This window comes from Lissotriton vulgaris, chromosome 3_1 (assembly GCF_964263255.1).
Source record: "Lissotriton vulgaris chromosome 3_1, aLisVul1.2, whole genome shotgun sequence".
Lineage (NCBI taxonomy): Eukaryota > Metazoa > Chordata > Amphibia > Caudata > Salamandridae > Lissotriton > Lissotriton vulgaris.
The window spans coordinates 2,111,244,202-2,111,266,848 of NC_141689.1; the positions used below are offsets into that span (position 1 = coordinate 2,111,244,202).

Consider the following 22,647-nt stretch of genomic DNA (forward strand, 5'->3'; position numbering starts at 1 on the left):
AGGTTCTTTTAAACAGAACTCAGACCCAACACTTGACTATAGCACGACTGACAGGTTACGAATTAACGCTATTCCAGCCACACATAGAGATCAGACGCTGCAGCATTCTGAACCCCGCAACACTATTACCTACAATTATGACAGATCCAGCCCCGCATGATTGCATAGAGATCATTAATGCAGTAACAAAGCCCCGACGAGACTTAACAGATGTTCCACTGACAAATCCAGACCTGACACTTTATGTGGATGGTTCATGTATGCGAACAAGTACAAGAGAATTAGTGGCCGCATATGCCGTGACCACTGAAACCGAAGTTAAAGAAACACATCGTATTGACACACTGTCCGCTCAAGCGGCAGAACTTATTGCTCTGACCCGAGCCTGTATACTAGCCAAGAACAGAAATGTCAACATATACACTGATTCCCGTTATGCGTTCGGAGTTGTACACGACTTCGGTATGTTATGGCAAGAACGAGGTTTTCTGACCTCTCACGGTGCCAAGATCCAACATGGTCCCCTCATTCAAGCACTGTTAGAAGCAATACATCTGCCTTCAGGAATATCCGTCATGAAGTGTAAAGCACATACTAAAGTCACAGATTCTGTTTCCCAGGGTAACGACCTGGCAGACCAGACAGCAAAACATACAGCATTGACTCACACTCAGACAACTGACATGACAAAGACAATAGGACCGACACATTGTATGACAGTCAGGGATCCCACACTAGATGTTATCGATATTCAGACACATGCAACCCCAGAAGAAATGGATGTGCGGGGGTCTCCTAACACGCCACGACCCAGGCTCATCCACCCCTTCCAAAGACTGTATCGAGCCCAGTGACTTTAAAACTTCCGAACGAGAAAAAACTCCCCAAGAGGAGTACAGACTCAAACTCCGATCTAGCAAGTCAGACAGTTTAATTGTTTAAGTCCTCCCCTAGGTGAATCGGTTAAATAGTTTCTGACATGTATCCCCTAGATCGAGATAGAGAGAGAGAATTCAAGAAACGTACATACTGTAAATCACTGCGTAGTCACTGTATAGTGACATTGTTAATAATGTTTTTTCTAAGTCTTCTGATAATAGTTGCAAGTATACTTCTCCCTATCTACTACCCTATTTTCAAGCGTGAACAATCTGCTTACAATGCCTCTGCTGAGCACACTTTTATCGAGTTACCTCCACATGAACTCTCCTACAGACTTGTGCTGCGCAACAACACATTCATTAGTATGCTACACCATTCCCATCAAACTAACAATGCTACAGACTGCTGGATATGTGGCCGACTCCCTCCCTACCAGAATTACAAGGGAGCTCTGCCCCTCTTTCCGTACCCGTTCACTCACAATGGTTCCTGTGGTGCATGGTTTAAAATAATTAATTCCTTAGATCCTGATATTGCTGTTTTCGACGGGGGCTGGGTTTGGGGAAACTTGAACTTGGTCCTGCTCGACGTCTGTTACCCTGATAAGGAGGGACTCCCCACTAGAATAGGAACTGATCTAGAAAATGAAGTATATGGATTAGGTAATTACACAATTAGCCTTATGATTCTTACTGTCGAATCCGAAGCCGCACCAGTTCTACCTGTTATGTCAGTATTACCAGTCACTGGTGAATTATGTATCAGGAAGAAAGGTTCAGTACACTTAGGTCATAGTAAATGCACTACTGTGGTCGAATTCAGTGATCATGGTAAATCGTCCTTTAAAGCTATTCGTCATTCCTATTTTGTTTGTGGTCACACCGCATACATACGCCTACCTCCAGATTGGGATGGTACCTGTTACATTGCATTCCTTCTGCCACCTGTTTTCCTAGCTCCTCCTGATTACCACAGAAATACAAATCTAGTAAAGAATAGACCCAGAAGAGATATCCCACTTGTCGACTACACAGAAACGGCATGGGAACAGTACACCGATTTTAATAAAGGATTCTTTTTCTTTTTAGGACCTGTTCAAAATAGTAAGCTAATACGCAGATTAACTAGAACACTTGAAGCAGTAGTGAATGAAACTGCCTCCGCCCTAGGTAACTTAACAGAAGAGCAGTCCGCCATGCGGGTTGTTGTCCTTCAGAACCGTCTTGTTATTGACGTCATCTTGGCAGATAGAGGCGGAGCCTGTAAGGTCATCGGGTCAAGTTGCTGTGTTTTCATTCCACAAAACGCACCATCTGTATATCAAGCTATTACACGTCTCCATAAAATTGCAAATCAGATACATCAGAATCCAGGCACCTGGACTTGGTCCGGTTGGTTCTGGACAACGTTAACCGCTTGGGGATGGAAGATCCTATCCTTCCTAGGCATTGGCCTAGTCCTAGTATTCAGTTGCTGCCTGTGCCTGCAGTGCGGGCCAGCGATTTGTGGACTGTGTGCCACATCTTGTATTGAACATTCCAGTTTTCTCTCAAAGCGTAAAAGAAAGAAAGAAGAGCAAATGATGTTACAAGAACAAACTGATCGATTCATGAGGATCGATATATCATGAAGGGTCCGTAGGGAACAAGGAGGGAATGAGGAAATATAAATTTTATGGTCAAGTTGTGTTCCCTAGCGCGTACCCCACCGTCTCCATGTACCAGCTTAAAGTGCATGTAACTTCCCTCCTGTGTCAGCTATGAAGACGCAAATACATTTGCGTCCAACGTTAACATGTCCTCTTTCAGATCCACCCTGAATGGATTAAATAGTCCGTTCCTAAGTATGCTATGCCAACGTCTTTTTGTAGTGTACCTTACATGTTTTTCAGCTCTGGCAAGGTAGGCCCTGAATTTCTGCCATCGAGCCTCTTTTTCTGGCTTCTGACTCTGAAAGCCTCAGCCCAGGCTGCCTCTCTACCCGTGAACTCTGACTTACTTCCAGCGCGGCCCACCGCGCTCAGCTCAGCCTGCTGCCTGCCAAGACTGACTATAACCTTCGAGTTATCTGTTCCGCTCCTCGAAAATACATTCCTGCCTACTAGCTTCAGTAAACATCCCCCTCAGCTACAGGGCCAAAGGGCCGACCTGTCTCCGTGCAAGTAATTCACAGCCTCTGTTACCATGCTCCCATGGAAGGCACCATGCCCCACGTTTCTCATGCAGACACTTAGGCGCTTATACACGCATCCACAGTTAGTATAGAATAGCTTCTGCCCCAGAGACCTTTCCGTCCAGATAATATGGTTCCCAAACATCAGATATCAGATATGATAGAAGTACAAGTTGATCTGACATGCCAGACTTCTGTCTCTTTCCGTCAGTGTAAATGTCAAGTCCCCTGCACCCTCCAGTTTCACGTCCATCACACGTCATGCAGCTGCGCGCGCATCCAAGCTTCCGATTTCTGCTGACATTGCAACATTTCTGTTTGGTGCCACCCCCTAGTGACACCTACCTGTGACGTTTCTAGCACACACCTCCAGTTCACGCCTAGTCCACGCCTTCTGATTACGTACTAGTAACATGTGGATACTGTTATCTTGTCTTCTCTCAGCTGTTACGCCTACTGTACTGTTTCCTATGACATGAATTAAGTATATAAGCTATGTACTGTCAATAAAATCTAGCGCTCTATCCCTTCTTCCACCCCTGCGGTGGGAAGAACATGATATTCTGGTCTTGACCATTCCTTTTTGAGGAATAAAACCCCTAAGAACTCTAACACCACGGACTCTGGTTTTTTCTTTCCGATCTGAGTTATTATTGATTAAGTACTTACCTGCATAGAAATTAAGACGGTAAATTATATATTTACATCAGGTGTTCGGAGGACACGCCCCCTTTCTCCACTACTCCGCAAACGCGGCTCGTGGTGCACTACTGATTGGGGGATGAAGTCCACTTTACTCCTGAGGGACCTTGGGAGCCAAGAAGTCCTCCTGGTACCTACTGTTAGTCCTACTCAGCGGGATTCTTTAGAGCTGGTTGGAGGCTAAACCCCCTTTCGCTACCACTCTGAAAACGTAATTACTAGTTAAAAAACCTTAGAAATTCACTGAAAAAAACAAAGGTTGCAGGTAAGTTATAGTTGGGAATTACCATTTAAAAAACCTCAGAAATTCACTGAAAAAAAACAAAGGTTACAGGGGCGTTCTAGTTAGGGAATTGAATTTTTAAAAAAACTGAAAAATTCACTGAAAAAAAACAAAGGTTACAGGAACGTTATAGTTAGTGTCAGATTTCACTCATACAAAACCAGTGAAATTTGGCAGCTATAGTTACCTGAGCTAACTAGAACATACGCCCCTGCAGTGCACTGCTTATGATCTCACATATTACATCACTCATGACATGGTCAGAGCCTTCACTGCTGACATCTCAAATGGCATCTCTGGTGATATCATCCATACAACCACTCACACACCTACTCGCACCCTCATACAGCCTATTGTACGCCCACTCACACACCCGTACAACTGACATACCCATTCACAGACCTATACCATTACTCACTCACCCACTTACTCGTACAACCATTCACTCACCCATACAACCACTCATAAAACCAGTTACTCACCCAAACAGCCAGGCACATAACCACACACTCACCTATAGAGCTAATCACACACCCACCTATTTACCTACAGACACACACCCACTCACCCACCTAAACAGCCTCTCAACACAACCAGTCACTCACCCATAGAAGCACTCATACACCCACTCACACAACCACTTACATCCCCCAACCAGGAGAGCGCCAGGAGGCGCGTTTGCGGAGTAGTGAACAAAGGTGGTGGGGCCTCTGCAATTATTTTTTTTTATTTTCGCTATTTTTTAGGAACGGGGGCTGCATGGCCCCCCCTTCCCTAAACCATTTTGGGCCCCATAGATCCCATCCCCCAGGGCCTGACTCTTTGAGATACTGGAGGGGGGCACGGGCTTTCATTTTTTTTGGTTTAATTAAAAGAAGGGGGCTGCTTACCCCCTGCTAGCCCTGGGCCATTTTCTGCCCCAGGGCTGCCTCTTTTTACATTATTGATTTTTTTTTATAAAAGAAGAAAGGAGGGCAATTTTGACCCCGAAGACCCCATCCCCAGGCCTTTATATTTTTAAATTTTAAAGGAGATGGGTGCCGCACAGCCATCCATTCTTTAGCTGATTTCAAGCCCGGGAACCCCATCCCCCGGGGCCTGACCGTTTTCTTTTCTTAACAGGGAGGGGTCCGTGCGGTTCCCTCCCGGTTATTTGTGGCCCTGGGAACCCTAACCATTGGGGCAGGGCCATCTCGTTGGGGACCATGGGGAGCCTGAAGGTCATGCAGTCCTGGCCTGCTACCACCATCTGCGGGAGCCGGCATTGCTTTTTACACCCAAGAAGCTGATAAAATGCAGCTCCCTGGGGTAAAAAACAAAGTGTACTCTAGTTTGAGCTAGCGTGAGCATAATGCTCAAAGCGGAGCACACTGTTTGCAATGGACCGCTCCCGCCATCCCATAGCAAACTGCAAAGTCCTGTTGGTGGGAACCCCAGGACATTGCTGGAGCTGGCCCTGGGGTGTAGCGGTCCCCAGGATCATGTAGAGCTCCAGGAGGGGAGTGCACGGTCCCCCTCCCATCTTGTATATAGACCACACCAGGCAGGTGATGGCCCCTAGGGCCGATGGTACACAACAGACCACCTTCATAAGTGTATTGGTGCCCCGGGGAGGTAGTGGTCCCCGGGGCTGTGTGGGGGGCCAGACACCCCCCATGCATCATTATTTATTTATTTTAGCTATAGGGACTTTTTTTTATATATGCATGTACCCCGGAGAGATGGCGGTCCCCGGGCCAGGTGGGCCCATGAGCTGCCCATACCATTGAAATTAGCATGGGGTTGGTGGCGGGCCCAGGGCCGGGGGGTGCGCGAGGTCCCTCCATATTGTTTCAATTAGCCCCGGGAAAGTGATGGTCCTCGGGCTGCGGGCGGGTCCAGTGGGCCCGCCCGCATTAATAATAATAATAGCCGGGGCTTTAATAAACCCTAGGAGTGGCGCCCCGTGCGCCCCCCTCCTATATAGATTGTATGCCCCCTGGACCTGGCCGCTTTTTTTTGCAGCTGCAATTTAAAATAAAATGATATATATATGTATTGTGGCGGGGTCCCAGGGGGACCCCAAGACTATATCTTGGGGGTCAGGGTATTCCTACCTGCCCCCTTTTCTTTATTTTCACTTTTGTTTGGGAAAACTCTGTGAAGCCGAGTCCCAATATGGCTGCTAACACTTCCTGGTTGAAGTGTTGGCAGCCAATCAGAGCAGTGCATTCATGAGCAGAGATACCACTATAATTTTAAACTTAAATTTCTCAAGAACTACTGAGCGGATTTACACCAAATACGCAAGAGGCACTTCCTTAAACCAACATCTATCTCCCTGCCACATTTGGTGTAAGTCCGTTCAGCGGTTCGGGAACACCCCACACCTATGATGCACAGAACCAACTTTGACACTTTTTAGGGGAAATTTCATGAAGATTGGTCAAACAACGCCTAAGTTATAGCCAAATCAAAAAATGCTTTTCCTATGTAATCTAGGTCCTAACTATAACTACCTACTGACAAACCTCCAGTAGGATATATATATATATAATATATATATACATGTTGTGTTTTCATGTATCATACACTCCTATCTGTATCGCAACTCATTTGATTCTATTTATCTACCAATAGATGAAAGCAGCCGAAGAAAAAGCGGCTTTGGAAGACGAGAAACGTCGACAACAGGTATGGAAAATGCTGATCATATACTAAATGTTAACAGAATAAATTCCATAAAGAACTGGTGTTACGTTGCTTTAACAGAGTCTTTCTTTCCAAAAATTGAAAGTGCTTAATTCATAGCCAGGTGAGAAAAATTTGTATTTTTGCGTGGCAGAGAATTTTAAAATTTTTTACAAAATTTCTTGTTTTGTATGGTATCATAGTTGAGGTGAATTTTATAGCTCATTTCAGTGCTTCAAAATGTACCCTAATCCTGTATTGCTTCTGGGTGATAACACACTATATAAAATCTCAAAATTAAATAAACTCTGTAACTATCACTGTAACCAAACTTGTGTACTCATGTTAGTCTGTTCCTACAAGCTACAGTTGTGTTTTTACTTTAAGAATTCTACTGCACAGAGGCAGCATAAGCTTTAGAAATGAGACAAACTACAGCTCTCTGAAAGGCGGAATTGTCCTTTTTTAAACAGAATTCAGAAATACTGTATCTTTCAAAATGTGCACCATGAAGACGTCGCCTCAAAAATGCTGATGCTTGCTTATAAAAGCTATTTTATAGTACATTTGATGAACAGATACTATAGTCTCATCTGTTAAATCAGCTTATCTACTATCTACTGCAGTCTATATCCATATATTTGTTTTGTGTTGACAAAGAGACCCCAGTTATATTAGGCATTTCATTTCTCAGAGACTCATTTCATTTAGAGTGAAACTTGGTATTCCCTCTCCTTCCAAAAGCTCTTGAGAAGGTCAGGAATGATCGGGCCCAAGTCATTTTGGTGGCTCTGGATTGGCCAGAAGAGTGTGGTATCCAGAACTTCTGGCCATGAACATCTGTCTCCTGAACACCCACTTCGGAAGGATCCAGGCCTGCTCAACCTACATCTTCATGCATAGAGATTGAGCAGTGACAACAGACTGCTTTCAACCTCCTTCCGAGGTAGTAGATGTTATCTTAGCAACCATGCGTCCATCCACAAAATCTTTTATGCTGGACGTTGGCAGAAAGTTACGGCTGGGTCTACCTCTCGGCGGACATATCAGCTGCAAGTCAATTTGTCAGATGTGTTGCTGTTTGTGCTTTCTATGGCCCTACAAGGCCTTGCTGTGGCCACACTTAAAGGTCATTTACCTGAGTTTTTGGCCTATTTATGTTTACCAGACCAGCATCATTGTTTAAAACACCTGTTGTGATGAGGGATTTTGCTCAGGAACAGAACTATGCTTGGGACCATATAACGTCAGTAGGTAGGGACTGAGTCACCTACCACCTCTGTACCCATTAGCCTGAGTCTGACTAGCTATAGTGTCTCACTTGCCCTCCTAACATTATCCAGAGAGACAAGTTAATTGTCACCCCAGAACACTACACTCCCAACCCTCTCAGGGATTGTGGTAACAGGACACCCCCTTTTGCTCTCACAGTCATACTCGTCCACAGTAAAATATAACAGAGACATGAAGGCAGTTTGAAATGTTTATTTAAACTATTGTGCTCTACAATGCAGTATTCGGACCACAATTAGAAAACAAAATACAGTCTACATAGTCAGTAAACCATATATTATGATAAGCCCATCATACTATAAAACAGATTAGTCTTATCCCCCTCCCCTTCTACAGATGCGGAATGATTATTGGCAGGCCCCATACCTTAGTATACACAGGTGTATGTTCTACATCTCGGGTACAGCTGTGATCTCCTCTCAGAAAGTCTCTCTCTCTCTCTCTCTCTCTCTCTCTCTGTTGATTACATTACTGTGCATACCTATATGACAAGGCGTATATGCTCATAAACAACAGCTGCACTCATGTGCTGTGTCTAGGTGCTAGTGCCTGACCAGAACAAAATAACAAGGGGCATTGTTGTTTGACCTTGTCTGCTGTGTTCAGACTAAATCCCAGGAAATAACAGAACACGAAAACAGCTGCAAGTTCTGTGTGAAAATACAATGTGACACAAAGATGGACATGTTTATATAGTAACGTGCGTAAAGCAAATGCGGCCTGTAATGTGCACAGTTAGGCTAACCTATGGAAAACTAAAGTGGCCATGCCTGAACACATGCCACCCTCCCCTCAGGAAGGTAGCACAGAAAATTACGGAATTAAGAAGATAAACAAACTCAAAGCAGTTCTGAAGAACCAATGATCAAGACGGACATATAACGAACAATTTGTTAAAGAAACATCCAATCAATGCGTATCTGAGGCATCCAGTATGTGACCAGCCATTGCAAAGGCTAAGGACTCTATGGCGGAGTCTGACTCCGCATAGGAGGATAGGGCTACTGCCCAATTCAGAAGTTCTAAAGAGTATACACGATTCTCAGTCTCAGCTAAAGCGGAGACAGACTCCAGGCAACCTTCGTTGATTTCAATGAAGCTTTGATCCAGTTATCGCTGTGTCATTGCACAAGAATTCTCGTTGGCCATTGGCTCCAGACTCTGATGATGTAGAAGTAGCACACCTAAGGAACAGTCCTGATAATGGGCCACTGAGGGACTCATCAGTAGTTCAAAATCCAGGGCAGCGGGCATCTGCAAACCAGGCATCTGTCCAGTGCCCATTGAAAGGGGCTCCGGATGCAGTGAAACACAGGTTGCATGCTGGTGAAATAAGTATATCGAAATGTTAAACACCAATCCTCACCCAATGCCTGCAGCGGAAGTATCCGAAAGTTCTGAAGCATACGCTCGTGGTAGTGTTGAAGCAATACCAGCTCCTGGGCATCTGCAGAAAGAGCATCCTTTACGGTACAGTGGCAGCAGAATGAGAGTGTCGCCAATGAGAAACGGCAGCAACGAGAAGCCGCTGGACACGTTGGAAAAAATGGAGTGTATAAAAGCCCAGAATTACTCCAAAGATAGTTTGGAAAGATGTCACAAGGCCAAACCCTACCATTTTGAAAAAGTGGACTAGTCCAGCTGTATCAGAGGCATTGAATATTTGATGTGTCAGTTCTCCGAAATGAAGGGGAAGATTTTTATTTAACAATGATTGTATTTCACTGGAAGTTCTAGCCACCTGCAATTCGAAGGTCTCGCAGGCAGATGTGAGAGCCACTTCTTGTTGAAACAATAATGCTTTGAGTCTGCTTAGCTTTTTAAAGTTTTCTTTCAGAGCTGGAATGAAAGGCCACAATGAGCTTTCTACAATCCCATGCGGCGGGGAAAACAAGACGTTGTTGCAACAGTGACTGACTGGGAAATGGATACAATATATGGGACGTCTGCCCACATAGCACATCAGTCTTGATTATTAAGTATGAGATAGCTTCCTTTTAAAAGCTCTGTAAGGAAGGAGAGAATGGCGGGAACCAGAGTTCCTTTTAAATAAGAAGCCAAATTGGGTTCTGAAGTATTACATGCACTGGGAATTTTAATGTGCTGACAAACAAGTGAATGTCCGACAGTAGAGTAACACTCCTCTCCCGCTTCCCCATCAGCACGTTCACAGGAATAGTTAAAGGGCAGGGGCCATAACTCACATATGTAGCTACTCCCAAGGGGTTCATATCTACCTTTTGGAAAGTGTTTCATGCGAGCTATAAACTGAAAAGTTTTGATGGGCAATAAAATAACAGTGTATTAACCACACCACTGAAGGCATTTCGGCTATAGGGAACGGGATTTGTTCTAACTTTTCTAAATGTCTTTCATGACCATTGTTTGTGTGTTAAGTTGAATGGCAAAAACAAAGCAGTACAGTTCAGGTAATGCCAAGGATCGCGTCCATTTTTGAGAGTTTGAAGCACCCAGCTAAACTGCATAATATATCTGAACTGTCTTTGACCATGATGCAATGTTGGCATATCACTCTGCACAATATCAATAACTAACAACACAATGTTATTCAAATTATAAATACGATATGACAACGTATTAATACTCTTGTCTTCTACAGCAAGCATTGTTTTCAAATTAACTTGATCAGTTTGTCTCAGACGTACAGCAGCTTCCATTTGTGATAGTTTCCAAATTTCATTATAAGACGCATATATAAATCTTTTTGGACGAGGGGACTTAGGACCCAGCAAAAAATGTGATAATTTCATGTGCTTGGACAAAAGAGAGAGATTTGTTGCACTGCAGATAACGTAGAATCTTCTAACCATTGTGGGCATAGCTTTCCCACTGAATAGGTGGTAATTATGTTCGTATGGGCTGATTGTGAATACCATGAATCAGGTCTACTTAATTTGAACCCGGGTGTGTATTTAAGAAAACAAGCATTACAACCATTTGTGTCCACTGGCCACAATAACCACCCACCAAGATTCAACAATGATGAGTTAAATGTACCGTTTTGTATCATACCATTTAACTGAGCGTCAGTATAGTTTGTGCACGACTGCCAATCATCAAAGCGGCCAATTGAAGGAATGGGTGTGGCATTCATTTATTTAACTTTTGCCAATCCCATTTGGATTGTTTTGTTTAAGAAAATAATTTGTGTGGGGATGAGTCGGGCTCGAAAAAAAGTATCTGTGCCCTGGACCTGCCAGGATCTTGTATCCCAATTGATTTCAGGTCAGTATTGTCTTTCCAAAAATAATAGCCTTTAAGGGCCAACTGCTCATCAGATGAAGCCGCATTTATCAGCTTGGTTTGAGTAAGCATTTATTTTTTCGGCAGGGTTGGAACCATTTTGAAATAGTATGACTTTTGGTCTGAAATGTCATAGCTCATAAGATGTGTGTGCTTGCCTGTCTGTCTTCCTAGTTCGGAAGTTGGACAATGTTCCCATTGTGTATAATTGTAATGGGGACACTGTCCACTAGCCCTATGTAGAAAATTATATCCATAATGGTGATAGCAGAACATCTAAGCAAAATTTGCAGGATTAAGATATACATCTTCTGATTCAAACACAGTATAATCTAATTCAGAAAGCATTGAATTCACAGTATCAACATCCCAATCATCTGACTGTAACCCTGGTACTATTACATCACCCATGGAAACTTTGAACATGCATGGTATCTGCAGGGTCTCTGTAGGACCAAATATATCAAAGAGAACTTTATCCCACACAATTCCATCAGTCACTGGAACGGCTGAAATGTTGACAAAGAACAACTCTCTTTTTGTTTTATGTGAGGAGGAATGGGGTGGGCCAGCTCTGTGGTAGAACATTCTGGGAGATAATGGCCATTGATCAAAGTAAAATAAAACAGTCACATATCCAATCCACATTAATAAAAAAATCAAGGAAAATACGATTCAGACATATATACAAGGAGGGGCCAGATAAGTGCGTTTCCGCCAAGAAATAAAAACACAAATCTGTGCTGTAGGTAGATGCAAAACCGAAGACACTGAAGAAAAATGGTCTTGATCCATATAGTATCCGGAGGAACCCTACTGGAAAAGAGAAAGCTGCGATTCAGCAGTCCGGATTCAAAAAATGTAACTCAGAAGGGGTGTCCAACGGTGGATCAGTATAAACGACCTCTATTCTAGAAGATGGAAAAGTTGAAACAGATACTATGTCAATTGAGGTTTTGGCCTCCCTGACAGCCGAGGAGAAGCAGGAACGGTGGTGCTCACGAGCTGCAGAGAAAAGTCTTGTGGGGGACCACTCTTGGGCATACTATGAAGAATTGCCATATGGTGTAGTTTGATTTGTTCAATTGAGACCAAGCGATTTTCTTTATATCCTAGAAGTGGCGGTAAAATCACAGTTTGTGTACCCTGAATGCCAAGGAATGAAACGGGAGCAAGGTACATCGGGCTGAATTCCTTCTTGATGTCCACTTTTTTACCAACAAGGTCCCCAAATTTGGTTAGCCAACCAGATACAGGAATTTGAGTATCAGGCTCAACAAGAGAGTTGCCAGTAAATGTGTACGAGCCAGGGAGTCACTGCACTTTTGTAGATCCTGTAAGACAGTATAGTGGTTATCTACATCAAAGGTCGTTGCGGTTGCCACAACGTCTGGACCATCAAGGTCTGGAACATACATCTTGATGCCAAAGTGCATTTCATACAGGGTTCTCCCACCCAGAGATCTTTTAGGAAAAATGTTTAATGCTCATTGAACCCCACGGAGATGGTTCAACAAACCACGCCCTGTACCTAAAACTCTTGCCGTTAAGGACTGCTTTAAGTCACTGTTCATTCTCTCCAGAACAGAATTGCCCTTGAGCCTATAACGGGAAGAACATGCCCATGCACACCCATGGACTTAATTGAATCACAATACGCTTTAGAAGCGAATGAGTGTGAGTGTGGGGAAATCGAGAATTGTATGTTCATGTGCAGGAAGCAAAGCCTTCAGTTCAGCCACCTGCTCAGTACAGTCTCCTAGAGACTAAGTGCGATTAAGTGTAGGGTGAAAAAAGCCATCTAACACAGTGCCTGAAACGACTGTGCATGCAGCAGAATATTGTTGCTTAAAACCTATAGCAGGTTGAGCTGAACCATCAGTGTAAATACACTTGTATTCTTCAAGCAGAAGAACTGAAGAAGGCATAGGATAAACATGTTCACATTGCAAAAATTCTTGCGTCTGTAAAGAAGGGTCAAAGACAAAGTCGACATCAACGGCAGTTAAAAACATTGCCCATTGAATCTATCTGGGATGAAGGGCTTTAGAATTATTAGGAACAGTAGCTTTTGTGATTGCCCCGCTAAGAAAAAGAAAAAGTAAATAAAGTGCTTAAATGTCAGTGAGTGCTGTATTTGTTTGGAAGTGGTGAGGTCAAGGAGATGCAAGGAAGTGCATATGGGGGAGACGTGCAGATGGACAAGATGTGCAGAGAAAAAGGCATATTTGTCTAACATAAAGAGCACTTAACTGAGGCCGAAACTCCTTCCACAGGCCTCAATAATACTAATTCACAGACTCACAATTTCATAAATGAAACTGTTAGAAATTGCCCTTTTTGCAGGGTTATTCCTAAACGTTTTGCTTCTTCCTCCTATTTTTTCCTAACCTGTGTTGTTGGCTAAAGGACTCTAGACACTCTACCACTGCTGATCAGCTCTAAAGTACATATGCATATGCTAATGCTAATATTCAAGATGGGGTCCTGCATGGCCCGCTCTGACGCACGTTTGATACTTGCATTCTTCAATAAAGTGCATATGCTCCCTGTGTAAATTGATATTGTGATTGGTTCTACCTGATTGGCATATTTGTTTTACCAGTAGGTTGTTTTACCAGTAGGTCCTTAGTAAAGTGCACTATGTGTTCCAGGGCTGGTAAATTGATTGTTACTGATGGGTCTGCATCACTGATTGTGCCACCCACAAGAGTAGCCCTGAAAAGATGTCTCAGGCGTGCCACTGCGGTGCCTGTGCACAGTTTGTTAACTGCCATGTCGACTTGGCAAGTGCCCCCACTTACCTGGCCCTAACCTTCCCTTTTCTTACATATAGGGCACCCCTATTGTAGTCCCAAGGTACCCCCCTGGGCAGGGTGCAGTGTATGGGAAAGGTAACACATGTACTGGTGTGTGTATCATGTCCTGATAGTGAAATACTGGCAATTCCGTTTTTCACTATTGGAAGGCTATGTTGCCCCATAGGACAGAATTTGGGAATGCGTTCTAACATTTTACAAGCATATTTCCCTTAACTGAGGCCAAAACTCCTTCCACAGGCCTCAATACTATTAATTCACAGAATCACAATTTCATAAGTGAAAAAATGTCATTGTTAATTATTTATAACAAATCATTGTTATTACTCATTTATCTTAAAAAACTAACAACAATTGACAAAGCCAATCGTACTGGCAGGTTTTGGGTGTATCCCAGGTATTGTATATATCTGGGTGCAATTACATCTCAGAGAGAAACCAAAATACCGGTAGGGAGGGCACACTATGGGAATAAAACATTTATTTTACATGTTCCCTTTTAGAAATCCCCCACTATTTTCATCCCACTTAAAGACCTGCTTGCACATATTTCTATATGACTGTTTGCAGGCAGCTGCGGTGGGTGCTTCCCAAAGCCTGGTTACAACATGTTCTTCCAAAGTTGATGCAGCATGCAGTGCAAGACACTGGGCAAGCACACACTTTAAAGGGCTGAAGTTGTTGCGTTGTACAATTTGCTCATTACAGTAACTGTTTAACATATTAATGCAGTAAAATATGGAGCAGTTTTAAAGTGTTTAATATTTCAAGACTATACGTTCCCACTGCTTTATAAGCCATGCTTTATCACTAAAGTCATTTGCTTTAAAACACACCATTTGCCAATCTTTTTAAACTTTTTTCTCGGGAGGAGAACCCACTCTGGATTCAACGTTTTGCATTAAGCTTGCTTGTGTTGCTTGCTACACAAGTCATTCCCAACTATACTGCCCCGCCACTTTATGAAATATCACCAGCCGCCACTGTTCAGTACTTCCATTTGGATAGAGGATTGTTCCTTCTTTAAGAGGTATATAATACTGTCATTGTGCTCTGCATCATTTCACATTCTGAATGCATTCTGAATTCTCAATGAATCTGCATACATTTGAAAGAAATATTGCAACATCATCTCATTCTAGTGCATACGCTTGAGCCCCAGGGGCAATGAGATGGCTTGGGGAACCTCATACCAGATAGTTGTTACTGAGGACCATGAGGTTAGACAACCGTTAACTGTCGTTGGAAAGGGGCAATTCATTCAGGCCCAATCATACTTGATTGATAATAATGTAAGGTGGGACCTATCAGAGTTTACAAAAACTCAGGGCATTTCCATGTACTCAATGTATATGCCCCGAATATGTACGACCCTGAATTCTGGCATTCTTTAACCCTCCCACGGAGCGAAATATCTAACAACGTCCTCGTTATCCTGAGTGGCGATTTCAACCTCCCCATGGATGTAACCATTGACAGGCAGTCCAGGTCCTCTCTCAAATCATCTGAGGCACACAGATCACTACACAATCTATGCGCCAGATTTGGTCAGTGCGATTCTTGGAGACTTCAACACCCAGATACCAGGTATTACACCTTCTTCTCCAATCCCCATAAATCCTACTCCAGAATAGATTACCTGATGATATCCAAGCCCCATATCCACCGAATTGATCAAACAGACATACTGGCAAGACTAATTTCAGATCACTCGGCTGTAACTCTCTCTCTCTGGTACTAATGCGACTACCCCAAGTAAGATCTGGAGATTCAACGACGAGTCAATTAGGTACGCTGCCTCAAAGGAGGCAATTGAAAAAACTATTCTAAACTACCTGAAAGACAACTTAATTTCTGATACCTCCACTTCCAATCACAGGGACACCCTGAAGGCTGCATTAAGGGGTACCCTTATTAACATCCAAACCAATAATAATAAGGTACATAATAAAGAACTGCTAAATCTAGAAAAAGACATTAAATAAATGGAGACAGCCCACATTTCTGACTTGAATCCCCAAACCCTCTCAAATCTCACCTACAAAAAGTATGACTGTAACAGAAACCTAAGTGAAAGAGCGGGAGTATGGGTCAACAAATACAAAAGCTTAAAAAACAAGTCAGGGAAAACACTAGCCTCTTATCTAAAACACAAACAGAAGCACAAGTGAATCGACTCCCTCACAGACAAAGCTAGTATCACTCACACTAGGCCACAGAAAATACTGGAAATTCTCAAAGATTTCTACCAATCTTTATACACAGATGACTCTGTGGTTTCTGCATCCTCCTGTGCAGATTATCTCAGGGGCATACCTCTCCTAACCATCTTGGTACAAGAAAAAACTGATCTAAGTTCCCCATTTACTCCTAAAGAAATCGACATGGCAGTTTGCTCCCTAAAATCCCATAATGCCCCTGGTTCACCCGGATACACAGCTATCTTTTTCAAAGCTTTCGCTCATATACTTGACCCAGCGCTTTTGATCTTTTTCCAGCACCTCTTCTCCCTCGTCTAATTGAGCGTTCACAAGTGAGTATCCTGAAACATAGGTTATCCGATAATGCCCGTCTCCTCTGTCACGCTATTGAAAAGGACAAGACAGGCTCCACCGAAACGGTAGCAGTTACCATCAATGCTGAAAAAACATTCAATAGGGGCGTGGCTACGGCGGCGATGTGAGCAGACGTGTCTCACTTGAGCTCCGTCGCCCCGCTGCTTTAATTCGCCTGCTTCAGCGTAGTTCTCGGGGGGTGATCACTCCGGGGGACCCCCACACATCAAGGTCCCTGCTGGTGCCCCTCGTTGACAGAGAGACGCGGCCGCGAAAGCTCCTGCAGCCGCACCGCCAGCCGGCGGGACCTCCACCAACGGTCGCAGACCGCCATCTTGCCCTGAGGCTGCTGCTGTGGTGTCGGGACGAGCCCCTGGGGAGGGGACCGACACTGCGGCCCGGAGGGGACACCGGAACACTCCTGGCCTCACTTGTGGCCGTGCGGGAGCAGCGGACCCAGCCTATCGCCGGCGGAGCCGCGCCGGAGCTGCTGGAGCCGGACTGCCGGGCTGCCACCAGCGAGAGGCGCAGCGGCGGCCCGGACGCCGCTCCTACCTGAGCCCCCGGTCTCGGCGGGAAAACCAGGCCCAGGCCTGTGGGACTGCCGGCGGCCCCCGAGTCCTGGTCGGGACTCCATCGCCCGTCCTGGGCTCAGACGGTGAGCTGCACGCGCTGCCCCCCCTGCCTGCCATCTCCCGAGGGGGCCCGACGCTTGCTCTTCCCGCCACTCCCCACCTCTGACGGTGGGTCGACCCCCACACGCCGACGGACCCAGCCTGGCTCAGACCTGTGGAACTGCCGGCGGCCCCCGAGTCCTGGTCGGGACTCCATCGCCCGTCCTGGGCCCAGACGGTGAGCTGCACGCGCTGCCCCCCCTGCCTTCCATCTCCCGAGGGGGCCCGATGCTTGCTCTTCCCGCCACTCCCCACCTCTGACGGTGGGTCGACCCCCACACGCCGACGGACCCAGCCTGGCCCAGATCTGTGGAACTGCCGGCGGCCCCCGAGTCCTGGTCGAGACTCCATCGCCCGTCCTGGGCCCAGACGGTGAGCTGCACGCGCTGCCCCCCCTGCCAGCCATCTCCCGAGGGGGCCCGACGCTTGCTCTTCCCGCCACTCCCCACCTCTGACGGTGGGTCGACCCCCACACGCCGACGGCCCCAGCCTGAGCGCCCCCAGCCGCCCTGGACACATGGACTGCGGCCTGGCGCGCTGCTGACCACGGTGCATTAGCGACCCCTGAGCCTTGGTGGGCCCCAGCCTTGCAGCAACCGACCCCTGGCCACCTTGCCGCCAAGACCCGACCCTACCGCGCCTGGCGGACCCCGGACTGGGTGACCCTGCTGTGCTCGCGCGGGGACCCCAGGGATCCCTGCTGCCTGTTGTCCCTTGACACTGAACTCCCCGCCGCTGGGAGGCAGAGACCCTCCTGGACACTCCTTGCCGGCTGCGGTGGGACCGGCTGGGCACGACGCTGAGAGGAGGCCCTGACCTGGGCGGCGCCGGGGTACTGAGCCACACCACGAGCCTGCGAGAGACCGCCCGCCTGCGGACACCGGCCCGGCCTGCTGTGACCCTTCTACAGTCCTCACCTCTCCGCCGCCTCTCCTGCCTCCGCACTGCCCCATCTTCTCGGGTGCGCTGCCCACCCTAGCTCCGGCGGCCCCTCCACGGCCTGGACCTACCCTATTTGAGTGCGGCCCACGTGGACCATGACCCGCGGCAAGGGGAATAAACCAGACCCCACGCCCACGACGCCCAGAGGGGCGTCAGTAGCCTCTATGTGGGGTAAGACGGGCTCGCCATCACCCTCCGGCGGACCATCGGCATCGTCAGGGGGGAAGCCCCCACCGCCACCCGACTCCCCACCGGTAACGCAGGCCTTCATGACCTCCTTTATGGCCGACCTGAAGACTGAAATTGGGTCCCTCAGGACGGAGGTCCACACCTGCGTCAAAGAAATGCGCAAGGAAGTCACCGACCTTGGCGATCGCGTCGACGGTCTGGAAAGGACGGTCGACTCCCGCACGGAGGACCTGGAACAGATTTGGCGGAGAGTGGCGACCCTCGAGGAACAACATATCCAGCTCCAGATCAAGCAGGAAGATTTGGAAAACAGGGGACGACGCAACAACCTCCGCATACGGGGTGTGCCACTCGGAGAAGAGGGGACTAATACCATGGCCTATGTGGCCCTACTCCTGCAAGCGGTGTGGGGCGAGGAGGACGCCCCCCCACCGCGCCTGGACCGCGCGCACCGTGTCTTCGGAGCGGGGGGAAAAGCGGGTCTCCTGCCCGACATCGTCACCAGGCTCCACTACTTCACTGAGAAGGAGGCCATCTTGAAGGCAGCTAGGGATAACCCGGACCTGCGATACGAGGGCCACAAGATTCAGATCTTCCAGGACCTGGCCCCCACCACACTTCACAGACGGCGAGTCTTCCGCCCGATCACAGAGAAGCTCCGGACCCTCAACATCTCTTACCAGTGGGGGCATCCCTTTGCACTCATCTTCAGATGGGAAGGCAAGCGCAGATCACTTAGATCCTACCGAGAGGCGGCACAACTGCTGGACATGCCGGAGTCACCAGATCATAGTCCGACGCGTCCTCCCCCCTCGGAGAAGGCTCCTCCACGCTCTGAATGGTCCACTGTGCGCAGAAGACGGCGGTCCCCCCCGGTGGACGCACTCTCTACCTCGCAAACTAAGCAGGACATCATTGCCCACATCCGCTCCCTCGAGGGCGACCGCGAGGAGCGAGCCTCCCAGCCCCCTGCTTCAGGATCTGAGGGTGGGGATCGCCCCTCAACTCCGGATGCCCACTGAGCGTTGCTATTGTGCCTCCAGCTACCCCGTACACACGCTCGCCTTCTAGACACTTCAGCGTGTCTCCCTGCTCCATGATGGCCTGTCCCCAATGTTCGTGGAAAAGACGACGCCCTTTGCCTCCCTCAGGTCATGGACTTCACCGCAGAGCCCCTGCGCCCCACTGGCGCCTAAACGGACCGAGTGGCCCCGTAGCCTGACACACCCCCGGACTACCTCTGGGCAGCGGGGTGGACGGGCTCTGAGACGATTTGATTCCACTCTACTTGCCCAGATCTCCACTTCCTCCCCTTGTCCTGTAGGAAGTGACATTCCTGGATTCATCCAAACCCTCGGGTAGAGGATGTTCGGTACCTGGGACATTGTATGCTGGCCCTGTTGGCCTGTTTTGGTTCGATCTCTTTTTTGTGCCTTTCTTCTTTTTTCTCACCTTTCTCTTCCTACTTCACTTTTATACTACCCCTCTCGCGCCTGCGGTGGGGTGGAGGGGTGGGCCCTGCGGGGGCTGCCGTGCTGGAGGCGAGAAGCGGCTGCCGCTGTATTGTCTACGGGAGGGTCTGCTACACTGGGTTATGCGCGACTTCACTCCCCCTTAATGCTATGACAGCGAACATCCCTACACCCTTGAAAGTCCTATCTCTCAACGTCAAAGGGCTCAACTCCCCCAACAAGCGGCAGCAGGTATGGCGCTACCTCCTACACCACGCCCCTGACATTATCCTCCTTCAGGAGACGCATCTTCTCAGGGGAGACACCAAACGCATGGCCCACCCTAGATACCCTACACAGTTCTGGGCATCCACTGACACCAAGACAGCGGGGGTGGCAATTCTATGCAGGGCTGGCATTAGGCGGGGATCCGTGAAACCTTTCAAAAGTGCTGACGGGCGCTTCCTCCGAGCCACGGTGCAGCTGGGCCGTGCGCAGTTCACGCTTGGGTGTGTCTATGCTCCCAACCAGTCGCAGGACAAATACCTCCAGACACTCCTGCGGGAGCAGTTCCCATCGGGCGATAGTAATGTGATCCTGGGCGGCGATTTCAATCTTGTTTGGGACCCCGAGCTAGATCGGGCGGGAGCCCCCTTTAATGGAGCGGGAGCAATGTCTTCCACTCTTAAAACACAGCTAAGGGACCTGGGACTTGTGGATGTGTGGCGCTACCACAATCCGGGGACCCGGGACTACTCCTTCTACTCACACTCTCATAGGACCTACTCCCGAATCGACTATCTTTTCGCCTCCCTTGAGGTGGCCCGAGACTCCTTGGCTTCTGCTATCTCCGACATCTCCCTGTCAGACCACGCTCACGTGGAGCTCCTACTGCAGGACCCCTTGTCCCAAGCCATTCGTGAACGCTGATGGACGCTCCCCCCGAGGACCCTTCGGGACCCTGACGACGTCGCCAGCATCCGTGACGCCATAGACTCGTACTTCGCCGTTAACGACACCCCTGACCTGCCGTTTCAGACGGTCTGGGACGCCTTCAAGGCCACCATTCGGGGTCACATCACCTCCCTGGCGGCGGCACGGAGGAGGGCGGAGTCCAAGATGGAAACCGACCTGGCTAGCGAAATCAAGCTTGCGGAGGCCCGGGACCGGACTTCCCCCTCGCGGGCGTCGAAGAGAGCTCTAGCTAACCTACGGGGGCAACTCCGCACCCTGCGCACCAACAAGGCGGAACACTCCCTGCTAGCACTCAAGCAACGGTACTACGAGGGTGGGGACAAGGTTGGCCGACTACTGGCCGGCAGGCTGCGGGCACGTACCGCTAGGGCCCACATCGCCAACGTCAAGCAGCAGGACGGCACTTGCGCCACCTCCGAGAAGGCCAAGCAGGCCGCCTTTGTTGCTTACTATTCCTCCCTATATGCCGAGGAGCCCACCTCCCCGGAGGCCCGAGAGGCCGTCCTCGCAGACTACGGGGGGTCTACCCTGTCCCCGGCGTGTGCGGCCTCGCTGGAGAGCCCCTTACAGGAGGAGGAAATAACGGAGGCTGTTAAGGATCTCCCCGTGGGGAAAACCCCGGGGCCAGACGGCCTACCGTTGGCCTTCTATCGTCTGTTCTTGACCCAGCTCCGCCCGCATCTGCTGCGACTATACAGCTCCTTTTCTGACACCGTCGGCCCCTCCCCTGACATGGGTCTGGCGGAAATAGCCCTGATCCCCAAACCTGGGAAAGACCCGGACCTGTGCGCCTCCTACCGCCCCATCGCCCTCCTTAACACTGATCTTAAGATTTATACCAAGGTTTTGGCCAAACGACTTGACCCACACATGCCGGGCCTGGTGAACCCGGACCAGGTGGGATTTATCCGAGACCGCCAGGGAGCTGACAATGTCCGCAGGCTGGCGCACTTGGTGGGAAAGGTGCACCATTGGAAAATACCGGCCTGTCTCCTCTCGTTGGACGCAGAAAAAGCCTTCGACCGGATTGATTGGACCTTCCTCCGGGCGGTCCTCAAGAAACTAGGTCTTGGCCCTATCATGATCTCCAGGTGCATGGCCCCCTACCTAGGACCGCGTGCCCGAATTCGGGTCAATGGCCAATTGACATCACCGCTTTCGGTCCACAGGGGTACGAGACAGGGGTGCCCACTGTCGCCGCTCTTGTTCGCCCTTGCGGTTGAGCCACTGGCGGAGCTGATTAGGCGTACCCCCGATATTCATGGTGTCCCCCATGGAGGGCGCTCGAATAAGGTAGCGCTCTTCGCCGACGACCTGATTCTTACTCTTACGAACCCTCGGGTTTCCTTCCCAGCGGTGCACGAAGCCCTTTCCCTGTTTGAACAAGCGTCCGGCCTTAAGATCAATCATGCCAAGTCTTGGGCGCTTAACCTTACCATCCCCGACGAGGAGATCTCTTTCCTGCAGGGGGTCACGCCCTATCGCTGGGCGGACAGCCATATTCAATACCTGGGCCTGGATCTCGCGCCCCATCTTGACTCGTGGTCCTCGAGGAATTGGGCCTCTTGCCGCAAGGAAGTCCTGGCTGACCTGCGGAAATGGAAACCCTTGATGGTCTCCTGGCTGGGGCGGCTCAACGCTGTCAAGATGTCCGTCCTTCCCCGCATTCTGTATGTTTTCCAGTGCCTTCCCACCCCGATCCCGATCCACTGCATCAGAAACCTTCAACGCGACCTCACGTCCTTCATATGGGGGGGCAAAAAACCCCGGTTCTCG

The 22,647-nt window shown here is 48.4% G+C and overlaps 1 protein-coding gene across 1 annotated transcript in view; it reads left to right on the forward strand.

Moving 5' to 3' along the window:
- NFXL1 (nuclear transcription factor, X-box binding like 1) overlaps positions 1-22,647 on the forward strand; it is a 680,877-nt gene that overhangs the window by 622,980 nt on the left and 35,250 nt on the right. Inside the window, exon 22 of the mRNA XM_086962681.1 lies at positions 6,659-6,712. Within this exon, the coding sequence (XP_086818807.1) occupies positions 6,659-6,712 (54 nt within the window). The remainder of the gene's footprint in view (positions 1-6,658; positions 6,713-22,647) is intronic.